This window comes from Salmo trutta, chromosome 6, assembly GCF_901001165.1.
Source record: "Salmo trutta chromosome 6, fSalTru1.1, whole genome shotgun sequence".
In the NCBI taxonomy this organism is placed as follows: domain Eukaryota; kingdom Metazoa; phylum Chordata; class Actinopteri; order Salmoniformes; family Salmonidae; genus Salmo; species Salmo trutta.
In genome coordinates this window covers 44,637,788-44,653,233 of record NC_042962.1, presented here as the reverse complement: position 1 = coordinate 44,653,233, position 15,446 = coordinate 44,637,788, and the positions used below count along the sequence as shown (strand labels likewise).

The window sequence follows — 15,446 nt, the reverse complement described above, 5'->3', positions numbered from 1 at the left end:
TGAAATGTATGCATTCACTACTGTAAGTCGCTCTGGATAAGAGTGTCTGCTAAATAACTAAAATGTAAAAATGTAAAATCTGCTTTATATGTTGTCCTGAACTGGGGATCCACCAGCCAGGCCATATCAAGGAGTTAAACTGTGGCAGGATCTTTGTACTTGTCATTGAGATACTGTAGTGTAGCACTCTTGATTTTCTTTGTGAGCGTGCCCTCACCTTCCTCTGGCTGCGGGAGGCTGCTGTTGAACAGGTTTAGCACAGGCTTGAGATAGGAGACGCTAACATAGTTCTCCCCAGACAGCATGTCAGTGAATTCCTGTATCCTGATAGTTGGGCACCAGGTGCCTGCTTTTCTTCTCTGAGCCCAGGACCCAGGTTATGGCCTTTTCTTGTTCCAGGATTCGTTCTATCATCTTCTGTCTTGACCCCCACCTGGTTGGGGCCTCTGTGATGAGCTGGTGAGTGGGCAGACTGAGCTCAGCCTGTGCTACAGACAAGTCTCTCCTCTTCTTCCGGCTGAAGGAAAAGGTGCTGACCACCTTCTTGCACAACCCAATGGCACGGTCAACTCGTGGGTCTTTCACACCATTCTCTGAAAAGAATGAAGAAGGAAAGGATTCTAAGAATGGCAGCATTTTCAATAACGTGACAAGTACAGCATTCAGTTGACCTGTCAAACCAACACAACCCCATCCCCCCCTCCCACCCACACGTATATTCTATTGTTTAGGAACGTTTGACCTCTAGCTGTTTGAATATGTCATTTATCTAATCATTTTGATTGAAAATGTATTCATTTAGTTAATTTGTGGTTATTTGCTATTGGATTGGCAGAATGACACAACTACTAACACATTAGCATACAGCTGGCCTGAACATAACTTTTTTGAATGCACTTTAATTATCCAATGTCACACTTACCGATGATGAGGTGAAGCCTGTGCCCAAAGCACTGCAGGCCGGTCCAGTTGTTCAAGCGCAATGCTTTAATTATGTTGCTCCCGCTGTCAGTAGTCATGCACACCTGTCGGTCTTCGCTCATCTTCCACGATGCCAGAGAGTCTTTGAGACCCTGGGCTATTACTTCACCTGTATGATCATCGGGGAAGTAAGACATCTGGAGGCAGACATTTTGCAATTTCCAGACTTCATGTATGTAGTGGACTGTTAAACTTAGGTATGGCTCTAACGTTATGCTCAACCATAGATCGACTGTGGTGGAAAAATAAGAAACACTAGCCAGCTTCTCTGTGACTCTTTCGCGGGTAGCAGTGTATAATCGCGGCAGGGCTTCTTCCGTGAATACTTGCGGCTTGGCAGCTGATATTTGTGGTCAACTGTACCTAGCAGCTTTTTAAAGCCTGGCTTTTCTACTGTAAAGATTGGGACCATATCTTTCGCTATGTAATAGGTCACTGCATCCGTTATCTCCTTCCACCTCAAACTTTTCTTGTCATAAGGGATTACGTTTGAAAAGGATGCAGCTATGGTAGTTTGTCTTTTAGCAGACGTTTTGGAAATCGGGCGACTGGAATCAGCATTGCGTAGTCTCACGCATTCCTTCCATTCCACCGGGTGTTTCAGTTGCAGGTGATGGAAGAGGTTGGTTGTGCCGCTGCTTTTCGTAGCAATTGTCTTTCGACACATTTTGCACAGGACATTTGTTTGCTGAACATCAGACCCCTTGAACCCAAACCACTTCCATATTACTGGAAAGACATTGCTGCCCTTTTTGGGGATGGTTTCATCCTCACGAGAGGCTGAGCTGGCTTCCTCACTTTCCATTTTGGTTGAACTCTTACCGCCGCTACACTTCTCCGGCGTGGTCACAATTTGTGAAACGCTGACTAGGGTTGTGATTGGTGGATAACCTCTGTGCACGTGTCGTCATGCAATTGGGACATGATTCGACATTGGGTTGACAGAGAAGAGACAGTGAGATGCTGCATTTGTAAAATGTTACAACATTATAACAGAACCTCGATTCTTGCAATACAGGCATTTTCCATATAGCGTTAAAACATAAACTCGAATATATTGAAAAAACTCAAGATATCGCCCAGCCCTAGGAGACTGGTTGCCCTCTACTGTAGATTACAGAGAGCTGGAAGTCCCATCCACCAAACTACCTGATGTGAAACAGGGAAGAGACTCAGGGGGTATACTAATTTGGTATAGAGCAGACCTAACCCACTCTATTAAATTAGTAAAAACAGGAAACATTTTCATCTGGCTAGAAATGAATAAGGAAATTATCTCAACAGAGAAAAATGTCCTCATGTGTGCTACCTATAGCCCCCCAATAGAATCCCCATACTTTGACGATGGCAGCTTCTCCATCCTAGAGGGGGAGATCAACAATTTCCAGGCCCAGGGACATGTACTAGTCTGTGGCAACCTAAATGCCAGAACTGGACAAGAACCTGACACCCTCAGCACAAAGGGGGACGAACACCTACCTGGAGGTGACAGCATTCGCTCCCCAATATTCCCCCCCTAGACACAACTACATAACCAACAAAAATGTGTCCCAACTCCTGCAGCTCTTTCGGAAACTGGGTATGTACATAGTCAATGGAAGGCTTCGAGGGGACTCCTACAGTAGGTACACCTATAGCTCAACTCTTGGCAGTAGTAGTGTAGACTACTTTATCACTGACCTCAACCCAGAGTCTCTTCGAGCATACACAGTCAGTCCACTGACACCCCTATCAGATCACAGCACAATCACACTCTACTTGAACAGAGCTATGCTCAGTCATCAGGCATCAAAGCCAAAGAAACTGAATAATATTAAGAAATGCTATAGATGGAAGGAAAGTAGTGTGGAAATCTACCAAAAAACAATTAGGCAACAACATATCCAATCCCTTCTAGACAATTTCCTGGACAAAATGTTTCACTATAATAGTGAAGGTGTAAACTTGGCAGTAGAAAACCTAAACAGTATATTTGATCTCAGCTTCCCTATCAAATCAAAAAATGTAAAGCAGACAACCTAAGAAAATTAACAACAATGACTAATGGTTTGATGAAGAATGCAAAAGAAATTGAGAAACCTATCCAACCAAAAACATAGAGACCCAGAAAACCTGAACCTACGCCTTCACTATGGTGGATCACTAAAACAATACAGAAATACAAAACGTTAAAAAAAGGAACAGCACGTCAGACATCAGCTCAATGTAATTGAAGAATCCATAGAATCTAACCATTTCTGGGAAATTTGGAAAACAAACCACAACACGAAGAGATATCTATCCAAAACGGAGATGTATGGTTAAACCACTGCTCCAATCATTTTGGCTCTATAATAAGGTACATGATCAAATACAAATCTTAGAATCAACTATTAAAGACTACCAGAACCCTCTGGATTCTCCAATTACATTGAATGAACTACAGGACAAAATACAACCCAAAAAGGCCTGTGGGGTTGATGGTGTCCTAAATTAAATGATAAAATATACAGACCACAAAATCCAATTGGCTATACTTAAACTCTAACATCATCCTCAGCTCTGGCATCTTCCCCAATATTTGGAACCAAGGACTGATCACTCCAATTCACAAAAGTGGAGACAAATTTGACCCCAATAACTACTGTGGGACATGCGTTAACAGCAACCTTGGGAAAATCCTCTGCATTATCATTAACAGCAGACTCATACATTTCCTCAGCAAGAACAATGTACTGAGCAAATGTCAAATGGGCTTTTTACCAAATTACCGTATAACAAACCACGTAATCACCCTGCACACCCTAATTGACAAACAAACAAACCAAAACAAAGGCAAAGTCTTTTCATGCTTTGTTGTTTTCAAAAAAGGTTTTGACTCAATTTGGCATGAGGGCCTGCTATACAAATTGATGGAAAGCGATGTTGGGAGAAAAACATACGACATTATAAAATCCATGTACACAAACAACAAAAAAGTGTGTGGTTAAAATTGACAAAAAACACACCCATTTCTTTCCACGGGGCCGGGGGATGAGACGATGATGAGATGCAGCTTAAGCCCCACTGTCTTCAACATATATATCAATGAATTGGCGAGGGCACTAGAACAGTCTGCAGCACCCGGCCTCACCCTACTAGAATCTGAAGTCAAATGTCTACTGTTTGCTGATGATCTGGTGCTTCTGTCCCTAACCAAGGAGAGCCTACAGAAGTACCTACATCTTCTGCACAGATTCTGTCAGACCTGGGCCTTGTCAGTAAATCTAAGTAAGACAAAAAAAAATGGTGTTCCAAAAAAGGTCCAGTTGCCAGGACCACGAATGTAAATTACATCTAGACACAGTTGCCCTAGAGCACACAAAAACTATACATACCTCGGCCTAAACATCACAGGTAATTTCCACAAAGCTGTGAACGATCTGAGAGACAACCCAAGAAGGGCCTTGTATGCCATCAAAAGGAACATAACATTTGACATACCAATTAGGATCTGGCTAAAAATACTTGAATCAGTTATAGAACCCATTGCCCTTTTTGGTTGTGAGGTCTGGGGTCCATTCACCAACCAAGAAATTCACAAAATGGGACAAACACCAAATTGAGACTCTGCATGCAGAATTCTGCAAAAATATCCTCTGTGTACAATGTAAAACACCAAATAATGCATGCAGGGCGATAGCCGCTAATTATCCAAATCCGAAAGGAGATGTTAAATTTTACAACCACCAAAAAGGAAGGGATTCCCAAACCTTCCATAACAAAGACATCACGACAGTGAAATTAACCTGAAGAAGAGCCCCCTAAGCAAGCCGGTCCTGGGGATCTGTTCACAAACACAAACAGAACCCACAGAGCCACAGGACAGCAACACAATCAGACCCAACCAAATCATGAGAAAACAAAAAGGTAATTACTTGACACATTGGAAATAATTGACCTGACCACTGTGACTGACCCAAAATTAAGGAAATATTTGACTCAGTGAGCATAGCCTTGCTATTGAGAAAGGCCACCGAAGGCAGACCTGGCTCTCAAGAAAAGACAGCCTATGTGCACACTGCCAACAAAATGAGGTGGAAACTGAGCTGCACTTCCTAACCTCCTGCCAAATGTATGAAAGAATTCGAACACAAATCCAATTTTGATAAACTCCCATTTCTATTTATTTATTTTCCCTTTTGTACATTAACTATTTGCACATCATTACAACACTGTATATATACATAATTTGACATTTGAAATGTCTTTATTCTTTTGGAACTTTTGTGAGTGTAATGTTTACTGTTGATTTTTTATTGTTTATTTCAATTTTGTTTATTATCTATTTCACTTGCTTTGGCAATGTAAACATGTTTCCAATGCCTATAAAGCCCTTAAATTGAATTGAAATTGAATAGATAGAGAGATGGGAGAGAAGCTAGACAGATCATTGGTATTCCAGAGGCAGCTTTTACCCAGATTATGTTGATGTTACAGAATCAAGTGGATGGTGATTGAGGAAGGTCTTTCCATGATCTGATTAAATACAAAAATGTGTAGCACATTGTGGAAAGATTTTAGAGATTAACTGGGTTGAGTGAGGAAATTACTTGCCACTTTTAATAGGTTTATTTACCTGCATTTCCCTATGCTTATCAATAAAATATTTGATTAGATACAAGTGATTTTAGATAATGAATAGGGAAGACTAGTGTTAGAGGTTCCTAAATTTGAAAGACAAAATCTGCAACATATTTACAAAATGTGGTCGTTTTGCTGTGTTGTGTTTGTAGAATCATAAATGTGACTTCATTTTAAAGAGATTCCAAGTAATAGTCTGTGTTTAGAACAACTCTAATCACAGGAGACAATCACCCTCAGTGTCATGTGTTCTAGAGTCATGGGAACAGAATACAGGCCCTTTGGAACAGGCTGTGAATGCTAAATTCCACAATGATGAAAGCTGGACTGTACTAAAACCCTCTTCCTCCCTGTGGTCTCTTAGATGTTAACAACTGCTAGATGTAGTGTTAGATGTAGTGTGTGTGTGTGTGTGTGTGTGTGTGTGTGTGTGTGTGTGTGTGTCTGTGTGTGTGTGTGTGTGTGTGTGTGTGTGTGTGTGTGTGTGTGTGTGTGTGTGTGTGTGTGTGTGTGCGCGCGCGCCTGCATGTGTGTGTGTGTGTGTGTGTGTGATGATCATGCACATGGGGGTTGTGTGTGATTCATGTAGGCCTATGTGTGTGTGAGATTAATGCCTCAGTCTGTCCAGTCACTGCGTGACTTTCCCCTCTTCATGAAATTAAGCCAAAGGTCTCCAATTACATGGTATTCAATCAATTCAATCTCAGGACAAGCAGCATCCCTCAAAGGTTTTCCCATGATGCAGTTGCCTGCCTCACCCACAGACAAACCCAAAGTCAACTCAAAAGACTGCCTGGGCGGTGATGTCACTCGCTCCTTATGGCTAGAGCAGGAGATGTTTGGGAGTGTGGTGTGTTCCGTGTTGAGGTGTGACCAGTGCACCTTTATAATTTAACATTGTCTGACCTTGCAGGACAACATATGGCCCATAGATTACTTTAGTACCACAGGGAAATCTAGCACCTGTAAACGCACAAACCTCTTCAGTGTAAAATGTAATCCTTTTACCATACATGGGAAACAATGTCTGGGGAATAACTGCTAGGGCTTTGTTGAGTGAGGGCTAGTTTCAACAGTTCAAACGGAAGAGCCCTCATAACAGTACGGTGGCTGGCAGCCAGATGTTGCCAATGACATAAGGTAATTTAACCAAATTGAAATGTTTAACCAAAGACTCAGTGAAGGGTATTTCAAAAGAGGACAGCAACATCCATATGCTGATGTTGTTGATTATGACGTACAGCCACTATGCTGTCATAAATGCGTTAAACTCTGCGGTCTGCGCATAAACTAAACTATGATTTTATAATAACTCACACTGTATCTTGCAGGCAGCGTGTGTTATGCCGAGTTCATGTGCTAGTCATATCTAGGAAACTCGTACATTTCCGACAAGCTAACTGAATGAATGCGGCACGTGTATAACTACAACCAGTTAGCAAGTCTGAAATTTCAGTTTCCTAGTTTTGACCAGCAAATAAACGCGGCATAACGTCGAGCGGCAACTTCTCCACAAAAGGGCTTCACAGTGAAGTCACACCAAACCAGCAAGTTACTTCCTTGGAGATGACGGTCACGCTCCGTCGTTAGGGACACCGCGGTGCGTAATACAGGCCAACAATTAATCCAGGACATTGAAGAGGTTTCGTTGGTAATAGGTGTTTTATCAGCAATAGTTACAATGCCTCAAAACAGAACGTTTCGTCTGATTGGCCTCCAAGGTAGATAGAATCCCTGGCTACATTCAAATAAGCGTGCCTATTGCAGCGTCATAAAGTGGCTTGCGTGCATTTATAAAGTGCCTTTTAGTTTTATATAAGTGAGCAGTTAGTAGCCTACCTTCCGTTTCCCGATATGACTTATCCATGTCTTCTAACTTTCCTAGCTGCATTGAACGAGTATGGACATCAAAGTGTCTTGGAGAAAATGTCTGATTGGAACAAGGTTGAACTTGTGGTCAATGGAGAATGTGTCTATACATGCAGCATAAAACAGCTGGAGTTTGGTAAATTCAATGTAGATACTGTAGATTACTCAAATTGTACAGAATCTTACCTGTGGTCAATTATAACAAATATATCGTTTTCACAGAGTGAGGTAAGCATACTGTAACTGAATGCACATGGATGTAACCCTTGTCCACTGATTGTGATCACATCTGTGAAAAACCTCATTCTAGAGCAGGGGATTCAACCTGGAGTCTGCTAGCCCTCTAGCGGTCAGCGAAAAATATATCAATACAGCAACAAAAAAGTCTATACATATTTTTTTTTAAATTAGTATTGCTAGCAACAACATAATAAACACATTTTGAATTACATACCAACAGTAGGAAATAGGACAATATCTTATTTCTAATGATGTCAACTTTTTTTGTCAGCTGGCAATTACACACAGGGGAGAACTGGGACGAAAGTAACACTTTTGTTTTTGTTTCTAATTACTGAGAGATCGATAGAGCTAGAGACACCATACTGTATGACAAACAACTTATGTGTCCTCTACCATTAGCAACTGTAATTTCATTTCTATGGTAAATTAGTTTAAATTAAATAGACCGAGAACAGAACGACCGCAATATTACTTTTGTACCTGCTGGTGGGGCGGGACTAGCACAGCCTTGGGACAGAAGTAACAGTTGGCGAGAAGTGCACAATATTTGTCTCATCTCCATGTTTCTGGGTTGTAATTCTCGTTAATTTCAACCAATGTACTATCAGCCATAATTTCATGTTTGTGCCAATTTGAATAAGTAATGCTATAGGTTCAACATTTATGAAAATTAACCATGCGTCAACATCGCAATGTTGCGAAACCACAATAGTTTGCCTTACAATATTAATCGGACTAAAATGCATCACATAATAGCTCTATTAAGCATGATTTTCTAATCTCACTTGAATAAGAATGTAGTAGAATATGTTTTTCACAATTTTCAGTTACTAGTCATGCTATGCTCCAATTGTCCTTGTCATGCGTGCTCCTCGTGTCTTGATAGAATAAATCTTTATTCTCTTCTAAAAAGGCATCCTCATCATGATTATCATATTTCCATGGCTTGATACAAGGTTATTGACCCCCAGAATCATAAAGATATACACTGCTCAAAAAAATAAAGGGAACACTTAAACAACACAATGTAACTCCAAGTCAATCACACTTCTGTGAAATCAAACTGTCCACTTAGGAAGCAACACTGATTGACAGTACATTTCACATGCTGTTGTGCAAATGGAATAGACAAGAGGTGGAAATTATAGGCAATTAGCAAGACCCCCAATAATGGAGTGGCTCTGCAGGTGGTGACCACAGACCACTTCTCAGTTCCTATGCTTCCTGGCTGATGTTTTGGTCACTTTTGAATGCTGGCGGTGCTTTCACTCTAGTGGTAGCATGAGTCTACAACGGAGTCTACAACCCACACAAGTGGCTCAGGTAGTGCAGCTCATCCAGGATGGCACATCAATGCGAACTGTGGCAAGAAGGTTTGCTGTGTCTGTCAGCGTAGTATCCAGAGAATGGAGGCGCTACCAGGAGACAGGCCAGTACATCAGGAGAGATGGAGGAGGCCGTAGGAGGGCAACAACCCAGCAGCAGGACCGCTACCTCCGCCTTTGTGCAAGGAGCAGCAGGCCACAAATGTGCATGTGTCTGCTCAAACGGTCAGAAACAGACTCCATGAGGGTGGTATAAGGGCCCGACGTCCACAGGTGGGGGTTGTGCTTACAGCCCAACACCGTGCAGGACGTTTGGCATTTGCCAGAGAACACCAAGATTGGCAAATTCGCCACTGGCGCCCTGTGCTCTTCACAGATGAAAGCAGGTTCACACTGAGCACGTGACAGACGGGACAGAGTCTGGAGACGCCGTGGAGAACGTTCTGCTGCCTGCAACATCCTCCAGCATGACCGGTTTGGCGGTGGGTCAGTCATGGTGTGGGGGGCCGCACAGCCCTCCATGTGCTCGCCAGAGGTAGCCTGACTGCCATTAGGTACCGAGATGAGATCCTCAGACCCCTTGTGAGACCATATGCTGGTGCGGTTGGCCCTGGGTTCCTCCTAATGCAAGACAATGCTAGACCTCATGTGGCTGGAGTGTGTCAGCAGTTCCTGCAAGAGGAAGGCATTGATGCTATGGACTAGCCCGCCCGTTCCCCAGACCTGAATCCAATTGAGCACATCTGGGACATCATGTCTCGCTCCATCCACCAACGCCACGTTGCACCACAGACTGTCCAGGAGTTGGCGGATGCTTTAGTCCAGGTCTGGGAGGAGATCCCTCAGGAGACCATCCGCCACCTCATCAGGAGCATGCCCAGGAATTGTAGGGAGGTCATACAGGCACGTGGAGGCCACACACACTACTGAGCCCCATTTTGACTTGTTTTAAGGACATTACATCAAAGTTGGATCAGCCTGTAGTGTGGTTTTCCACTTTAATTTTGAGTGTGACTCCAAATCCAGACCTCCATGGGTTGATAAATTGGATTTCCATTGATTATTTTTGTGTGATTTTGTTGTCAGCACATTCAACTATGTAAAGAAACAAGTATTTAATTAGATTATTTCATTCATTCAGATCTAGGATGTGTTATTTTAGTGTTCCCTTTATTTTTTTGAGCAGTGTATATGTTTAACCACTATGTCACGTCCTGACCAGTGAAAAGGATAATTTTGCCATAGTAGTATGGGCAGGGCATGGCAGGGGGGTTGTTTTGTATGTTTTGGGGTTGGTTTGTTTCTAGGGGAATTTGTTCTAGTTTTCTGTTTCTATGTTTCATTTTCCATGTGTGGCCGAGTATGGTTTCCAATCAGAGGCAGGTGTCTTTCGTTGTCTCTGATTGGAAGCCATACTTAGGCAGCCTGTTTTCCTGTGGGGTGTGGGTGGTTATTTTCCGTTTAGTTGTTTTACCTGACGGAACTGTTGGTCGTTGTTATTTTGCTGTTTAAGTGTTCTCATAATAAATTAAGAATGAGCACTCAACACGCTGCGCCTTGGTCAGTTCGCTACGACGCTTGTCACACACTAACCTGTTGATAAAAGCTTATGTGAGAAGCTGATCCATCAAGCCAATTGATTAACGCATAATTCTAATGATGTCATATATAATTTTCATACATTCAGTCACTTGTTGATATTTTGCTGACATTATAAAAGCAATATGAACTAGAAGAGACAATGACCTGTGTTCAAATGCATATTATTTTATTCCAGGTCATCAGTTTACATTGTGTTACTTTCATCTCACCCGTCTCTCCTGTAACTTCTCCCAGGCTTACACCGAAGACTAGCTAGCATGATACTTGAAACCTATGATGTTATTTAGTCACTAGATGGGTTAAGAAAATTACATACACTACATGACCAAAAGTATGTGGACACCTGCTCCTCGAACATCTCATTCTAAAATCATGCTCATTAATATGGAGTTTGTCCCCCCGTTGATGCCATAACAGCCTCCAGTCTTCTGGGAAAGCATGATTCATCACTCCAGAGAACTCACTTCCACTGCTCCAGAGTCCAATGGGGGCGAGCTTTACACCACTCCAGCCGACGCTTGGCATTGCGCATGGTGATCTTAGGCTTGTGTGCGTCTGCTCAGCCATGGAAACCCATTTCATGAAGCTCCTGACAAACAGTTATTGTGCTGATGTTGCTTCCAGAGGCAGTTTGGAACTCAGTAGGGAGTGTTGCAACTGAGGACAGGCAATGTTTACGTGCTACGCGCTTCAGCACTCGGCTGTCCTGTTCTGTGAGCTTGTGTGGCCTATCACTTTGCAGCAGAGCCGTTGTTGCTCCTCGACGTTTCTACTTCACAATAACAGCACTTATAGTTGACCGGGGAAGGTCTAGCAGGGCAGAAATTTGACGAACTGACTTGTTGGAAAGGTGGCACATTGAAGGTCACTGAGCTTTTCAGTAAGGCCATTCTACTGCCAACGTTTGTCAATGGAGATTGCATGGTTGTGTGCTCAATTTCATACACCTGCCAGCAATGGGTGTGGCTGAAATAGCCAAAACCCCTAATTTGAAGGGGTGTCCACATACTTTTGTACATATAGTGTATAATTTTGGGAGATCAAAATAATGAAAAACTATCAACCAAATCTATTCATTTTAAAATGTTGATTACTTGTCCTTTACATTATCATTCACCTAACAAGATGTGACACATTTTTTTGTTGCTAACGTATGATGGAGGTCCCTTGGTCACCAATTTGCCTGGGAGGGGGTCTCTGGGCAAGAAAAGGTTGAAAACCCCTCTTCTAGAGTCATCTATATGAAGCCATCTTCATAGAGGGTTCTGATTAATCAGATTGTCAAAGTCACTGATTATGATGTCACAGTAGCATTGAGTGCATTATGTTTATAGCGTAACAGTCCTTTATTCTGCCTTCCACAGGATGAGATGGGAAACTGGGCCCCCTATGCAAGGAGGCCGTCACTGCTGTGCAGAATGCATGCTGAGATACACCCACACTAATCTAATAGTAAACCTGAAGAGAAACACAGCAACAGATACTTTTGTATTTTTGCAGTACCATACAATAGTATTCTCCAGCATTAAGTCAAGTGTTGTTGTATTTATTGCTTCATAATCTCGGGGACCCAGAATCAATTGCAACATGCAGTCATTATATTGCAACATGCAGTCATTATAGTTTCTTCTGGTTTTTATTTTATGGTGATTGACTGTGTTATAGTTAAAATATCCTTGTCGGTATTATCTCAGACAATGCTGTGTCTGGTCCCTGTCTGAAAACGTACATTTAAAAAAAACATAGAATTCCCTTGACCTTTGACATACTACCCTTAGATCTGCTTCCTGTGGTCTCTCTCATCTGAATATGATTACTTCTGCAATCTATTCTCAATTAGCCTTATGGGAGGGATTGTGCACTAATAGAATCATACCCTATCGGTCAAACCACAGATCAAATTAGCAGACCAAATTTGCACTGCTAGCAAAATCCAAATGGTCATGCAACCACTGCCACACAGTCACAGTCTGGATGTGTCCCAAATTGCACCCTATTCTCTATGTAGTGCACTATGAAGGGAATAGGGGGCCATTTAGGACGCCACCTCTGAGGTTAGGCTCAAAGTCAGCTTCAAAGTTAACCAAAAACATATGGAGGTGCTTATAGGGGTTCATGGCACTTATCATATTTCATTTCAATGCAATCAAGGCGTCCCACACACACACACAAAACACACACATTTAAATACAGTACACCTTCTCTAGGCCTACGTGATTGTCCTCTAAACTTTATTAATGCTTTATTACTAAAAGCAGCCTGCTTAGAGCACTTTCTTCTTGGGAGAATATCAGACAACCAAAAGAAAACCTTGTCCCCATCTTCTGAAAGAGCCGAGATGATTACCTCCTTTTCTTCCTGTGAGGCACCAGTTCATGCATCCCAAATGTCACCCTATTCCCTATATAGTGCACTACTTTTGACCAGAGCCAGTAGAAGTAGTGCACTATATAGTGAATAGGGTGCCATTCGGGACGAAGAGTGTCTAGCACTGAAATATATTGAAGGGGGATTAAACAAAACGAAACAAACTGAAATATATATGTTTCTCTCCTCACGCCTCCACCCTCTAAGTTATTGCCTGAAGCTCCTGTTTTTAACGGTGCATGCAGTTTGCTAGAGTTTCAACCTGGCTAGGTGGACAGCACAGTTAATGTACCTGACAGCAAAGCTATGGAATTCTGAGAAAACATCTGCGTGTCAAATGAAAGAGATTGTCAAAGCAAATAGACTCAGGCAGTATTGAAACTCTTTATGAGTGTTATTGTGATGTCAATGCTATTGAATAACTGGTAGAGAATACAGCCAACTGGCCCCACTGATTAGTCAATTTTAGTGCAGCCTTAAGTTATGTAAGGCTGCTGTTGTTCTCCAAATGGGAAGATGAAGGACTGGAACAGACTGGACAAGAGAGATAGTGAGCTGGAAGGTGGAATGGGAAGGTGGGCTTGTTACTGTAAGTAGCCTATATACGTTTTGGAAGAAGTTACTATTCTATTTAGTTAGAGGTTGTGTTTAGTCTTTCAGGATAGCGTTAACAGTTCTGTACTGACCTTATATCTCCTTAGCCTTGGTAGGCCTACACAGCCATTCCCAGACCCTCACAGTGAGGGCTACCATTCTCTCATAGGACAATAGTGGTGTACAAGCCTATAGATGAATATTGCTCCAACAACATCTATGAATAGGATCCCTGAGGCCAATATTACTTCGTCTTTCCCTAGCTTCCCTAGTCTCTGGAGTCTATGCAAGACTAGCATGACCCCTATAGGGCTGTTGGAGTTGTGTGACTTTAACTTAGACCAGGAAAAGTGCTTTATTTAAAAAGCCACAGTACCCTCTAGTGGCAACATAAACACAATTTAAAACCTTCCAGATATTTCCAGCGTAACATCAAAATAAGGAATGCATTTCAACTTGAATTTAATAGCCACATTTTTTTAATGAAATTGGAATCAAGTTTATTTTTATTTTCTGTGTCCTTTTGTTGTAAATTTTTTTTTTAAATAAACTTTGATTCCAATTTCATTAAAAAAAGAAACTGTTAGAGTGGTGGCCTACACTACATACATAACACACATACACATGAACATGAGTATACAGTACTATTGCTACAGTATCTTGCCACACAAAACAAGCTTCTAATCTAAGAATCGGTCCAGTTTCTTCTGGATGTTGTCGAAGGCGTCTTTGCCAAGGTCGTCAGCCTGGCCCTCCTCCCACAGCCTGCGCTGCTCCAGATCATCCTCCTCTGTCTCTGCAGCACTCTACAAGGAAATAACCGAATGTTAAAAACCAAGATTATGTAATAGATTAGGAACCAAGATGATACATTATGCTAGAAATAACCAAGATGATAACAAAAATAGATTAGACAGACATTCCATTCACCATCAGTCAGAAGAGTAATGAAAAATGAAAGATGGAGACATGAGGGACGTTAAAATAAAACACTAAGGAATGGTTACCAGGAGGCCTTGAAGCAATACCATGTGTGATATTTTGTTGTAAGGTCAAAGATGTTTACATCTAGACGTTCCGCTAGCGGAACACCACTCCAATATCCAATGATAGGGCGTGGCACGAAATACAAACTCCTCGAAAATCCGAAAACTTCAATTTTTCAAACATATGACTATTTTACACCATTTTAAAGACAAGACTCTCCTTTATCTAACCACACTGTCCGATTTCAAAAAGGCTTTACAACGAAAGCAAAACATTAGATTATGTCAGCAGAGTACCCAGCCAGAAATAATCAGACACCCATTTTTCAAGCTAGCATATAATGTCACAAAAACCAAAACCACAGCTAAATGCAGCACTAACCTTTGATGATCTTCATCAGATGACACTCCTAGGACATTATGTTATACAATACATGCATGTTTTGTTCAATCAAGTACATATTTATATCAAAAAACAGCTTTTTACATTAGCATGTGACGTTCAGAACTAGCATTCCCACCGAACACTTCCGGTGAATTTACTAAATTACTCACGATAAACGTTCACAAAAAACATAACATTTATTTTAAGAATTATAGATACAGAACTCCTTTATGCAATCGCGGTGTCCGATTTTAAAATAGCTTTTCGGTGAAAGCACATTTTGCAATATTCTGAGTAGATAGCTCGCCATCATGGGCTAGCTAATTTGACACCCACCAAGTTTGGTACTCACCAAACTCAGATTTACTATAAGAAAAATTGGATTACCTTTGCTGTTCTTCGTCAGAATGCACTCCCAGGACTTCTACTTCAACAACAAATGTTGGTTTGGTTCCAAATAATCCATAGTTATATCCAAATAGCGGCGTTTTG

The 15,446-nt window shown here is 41.7% G+C and overlaps 1 protein-coding gene across 2 annotated transcripts; it reads right to left on the bottom strand.

The window, feature by feature from the left end:
- Window positions 1-282: 282 nt before the first annotated feature.
- Window positions 283-6,997, bottom strand: LOC115195223 (zinc finger BED domain-containing protein 4-like). Of its 2 annotated transcripts, XM_029755006.1 has the most exons (3): window positions 6,901-6,997; window positions 923-1,090; window positions 283-593 (listed from the first exon to the last, which is right to left on the bottom strand). In XM_029755006.1, the coding sequence occupies exons 2-3, from the start codon at window positions 1,041-1,043 to the stop codon at window positions 307-309; spliced, it is 408 nt and encodes a 135-aa protein (XP_029610866.1). In that variant the 5' UTR covers window positions 1,044-1,090; window positions 6,901-6,997; the 3' UTR covers window positions 283-306. The 2 variants fall into 2 exon arrangements, with proteins under 2 accessions (XP_029610866.1, XP_029610865.1); XM_029755005.1 differs by lacking the exon at window positions 6,901-6,997 and having other exon boundaries at window positions 923-1,140.
- Between the last annotated feature and the right edge of the window lie 8,449 nt (window positions 6,998-15,446).

Bases quoted from the DNA above. Each gene is read 5' to 3' on its own strand.
- LOC115195223 (XM_029755005.1), bottom strand. From the start codon at position 1,118: ATGTCTTACTTCCCCGATGATCATACAGGTGAAGTAATAGCCCAGGGT. The intron at 594-922 runs GTAAGTGTGACA...CATTCTTTTCAG, and splicing joins CAGGCTTCACCTCATCATCG to AGAATGGTGTGAAAGACCCA.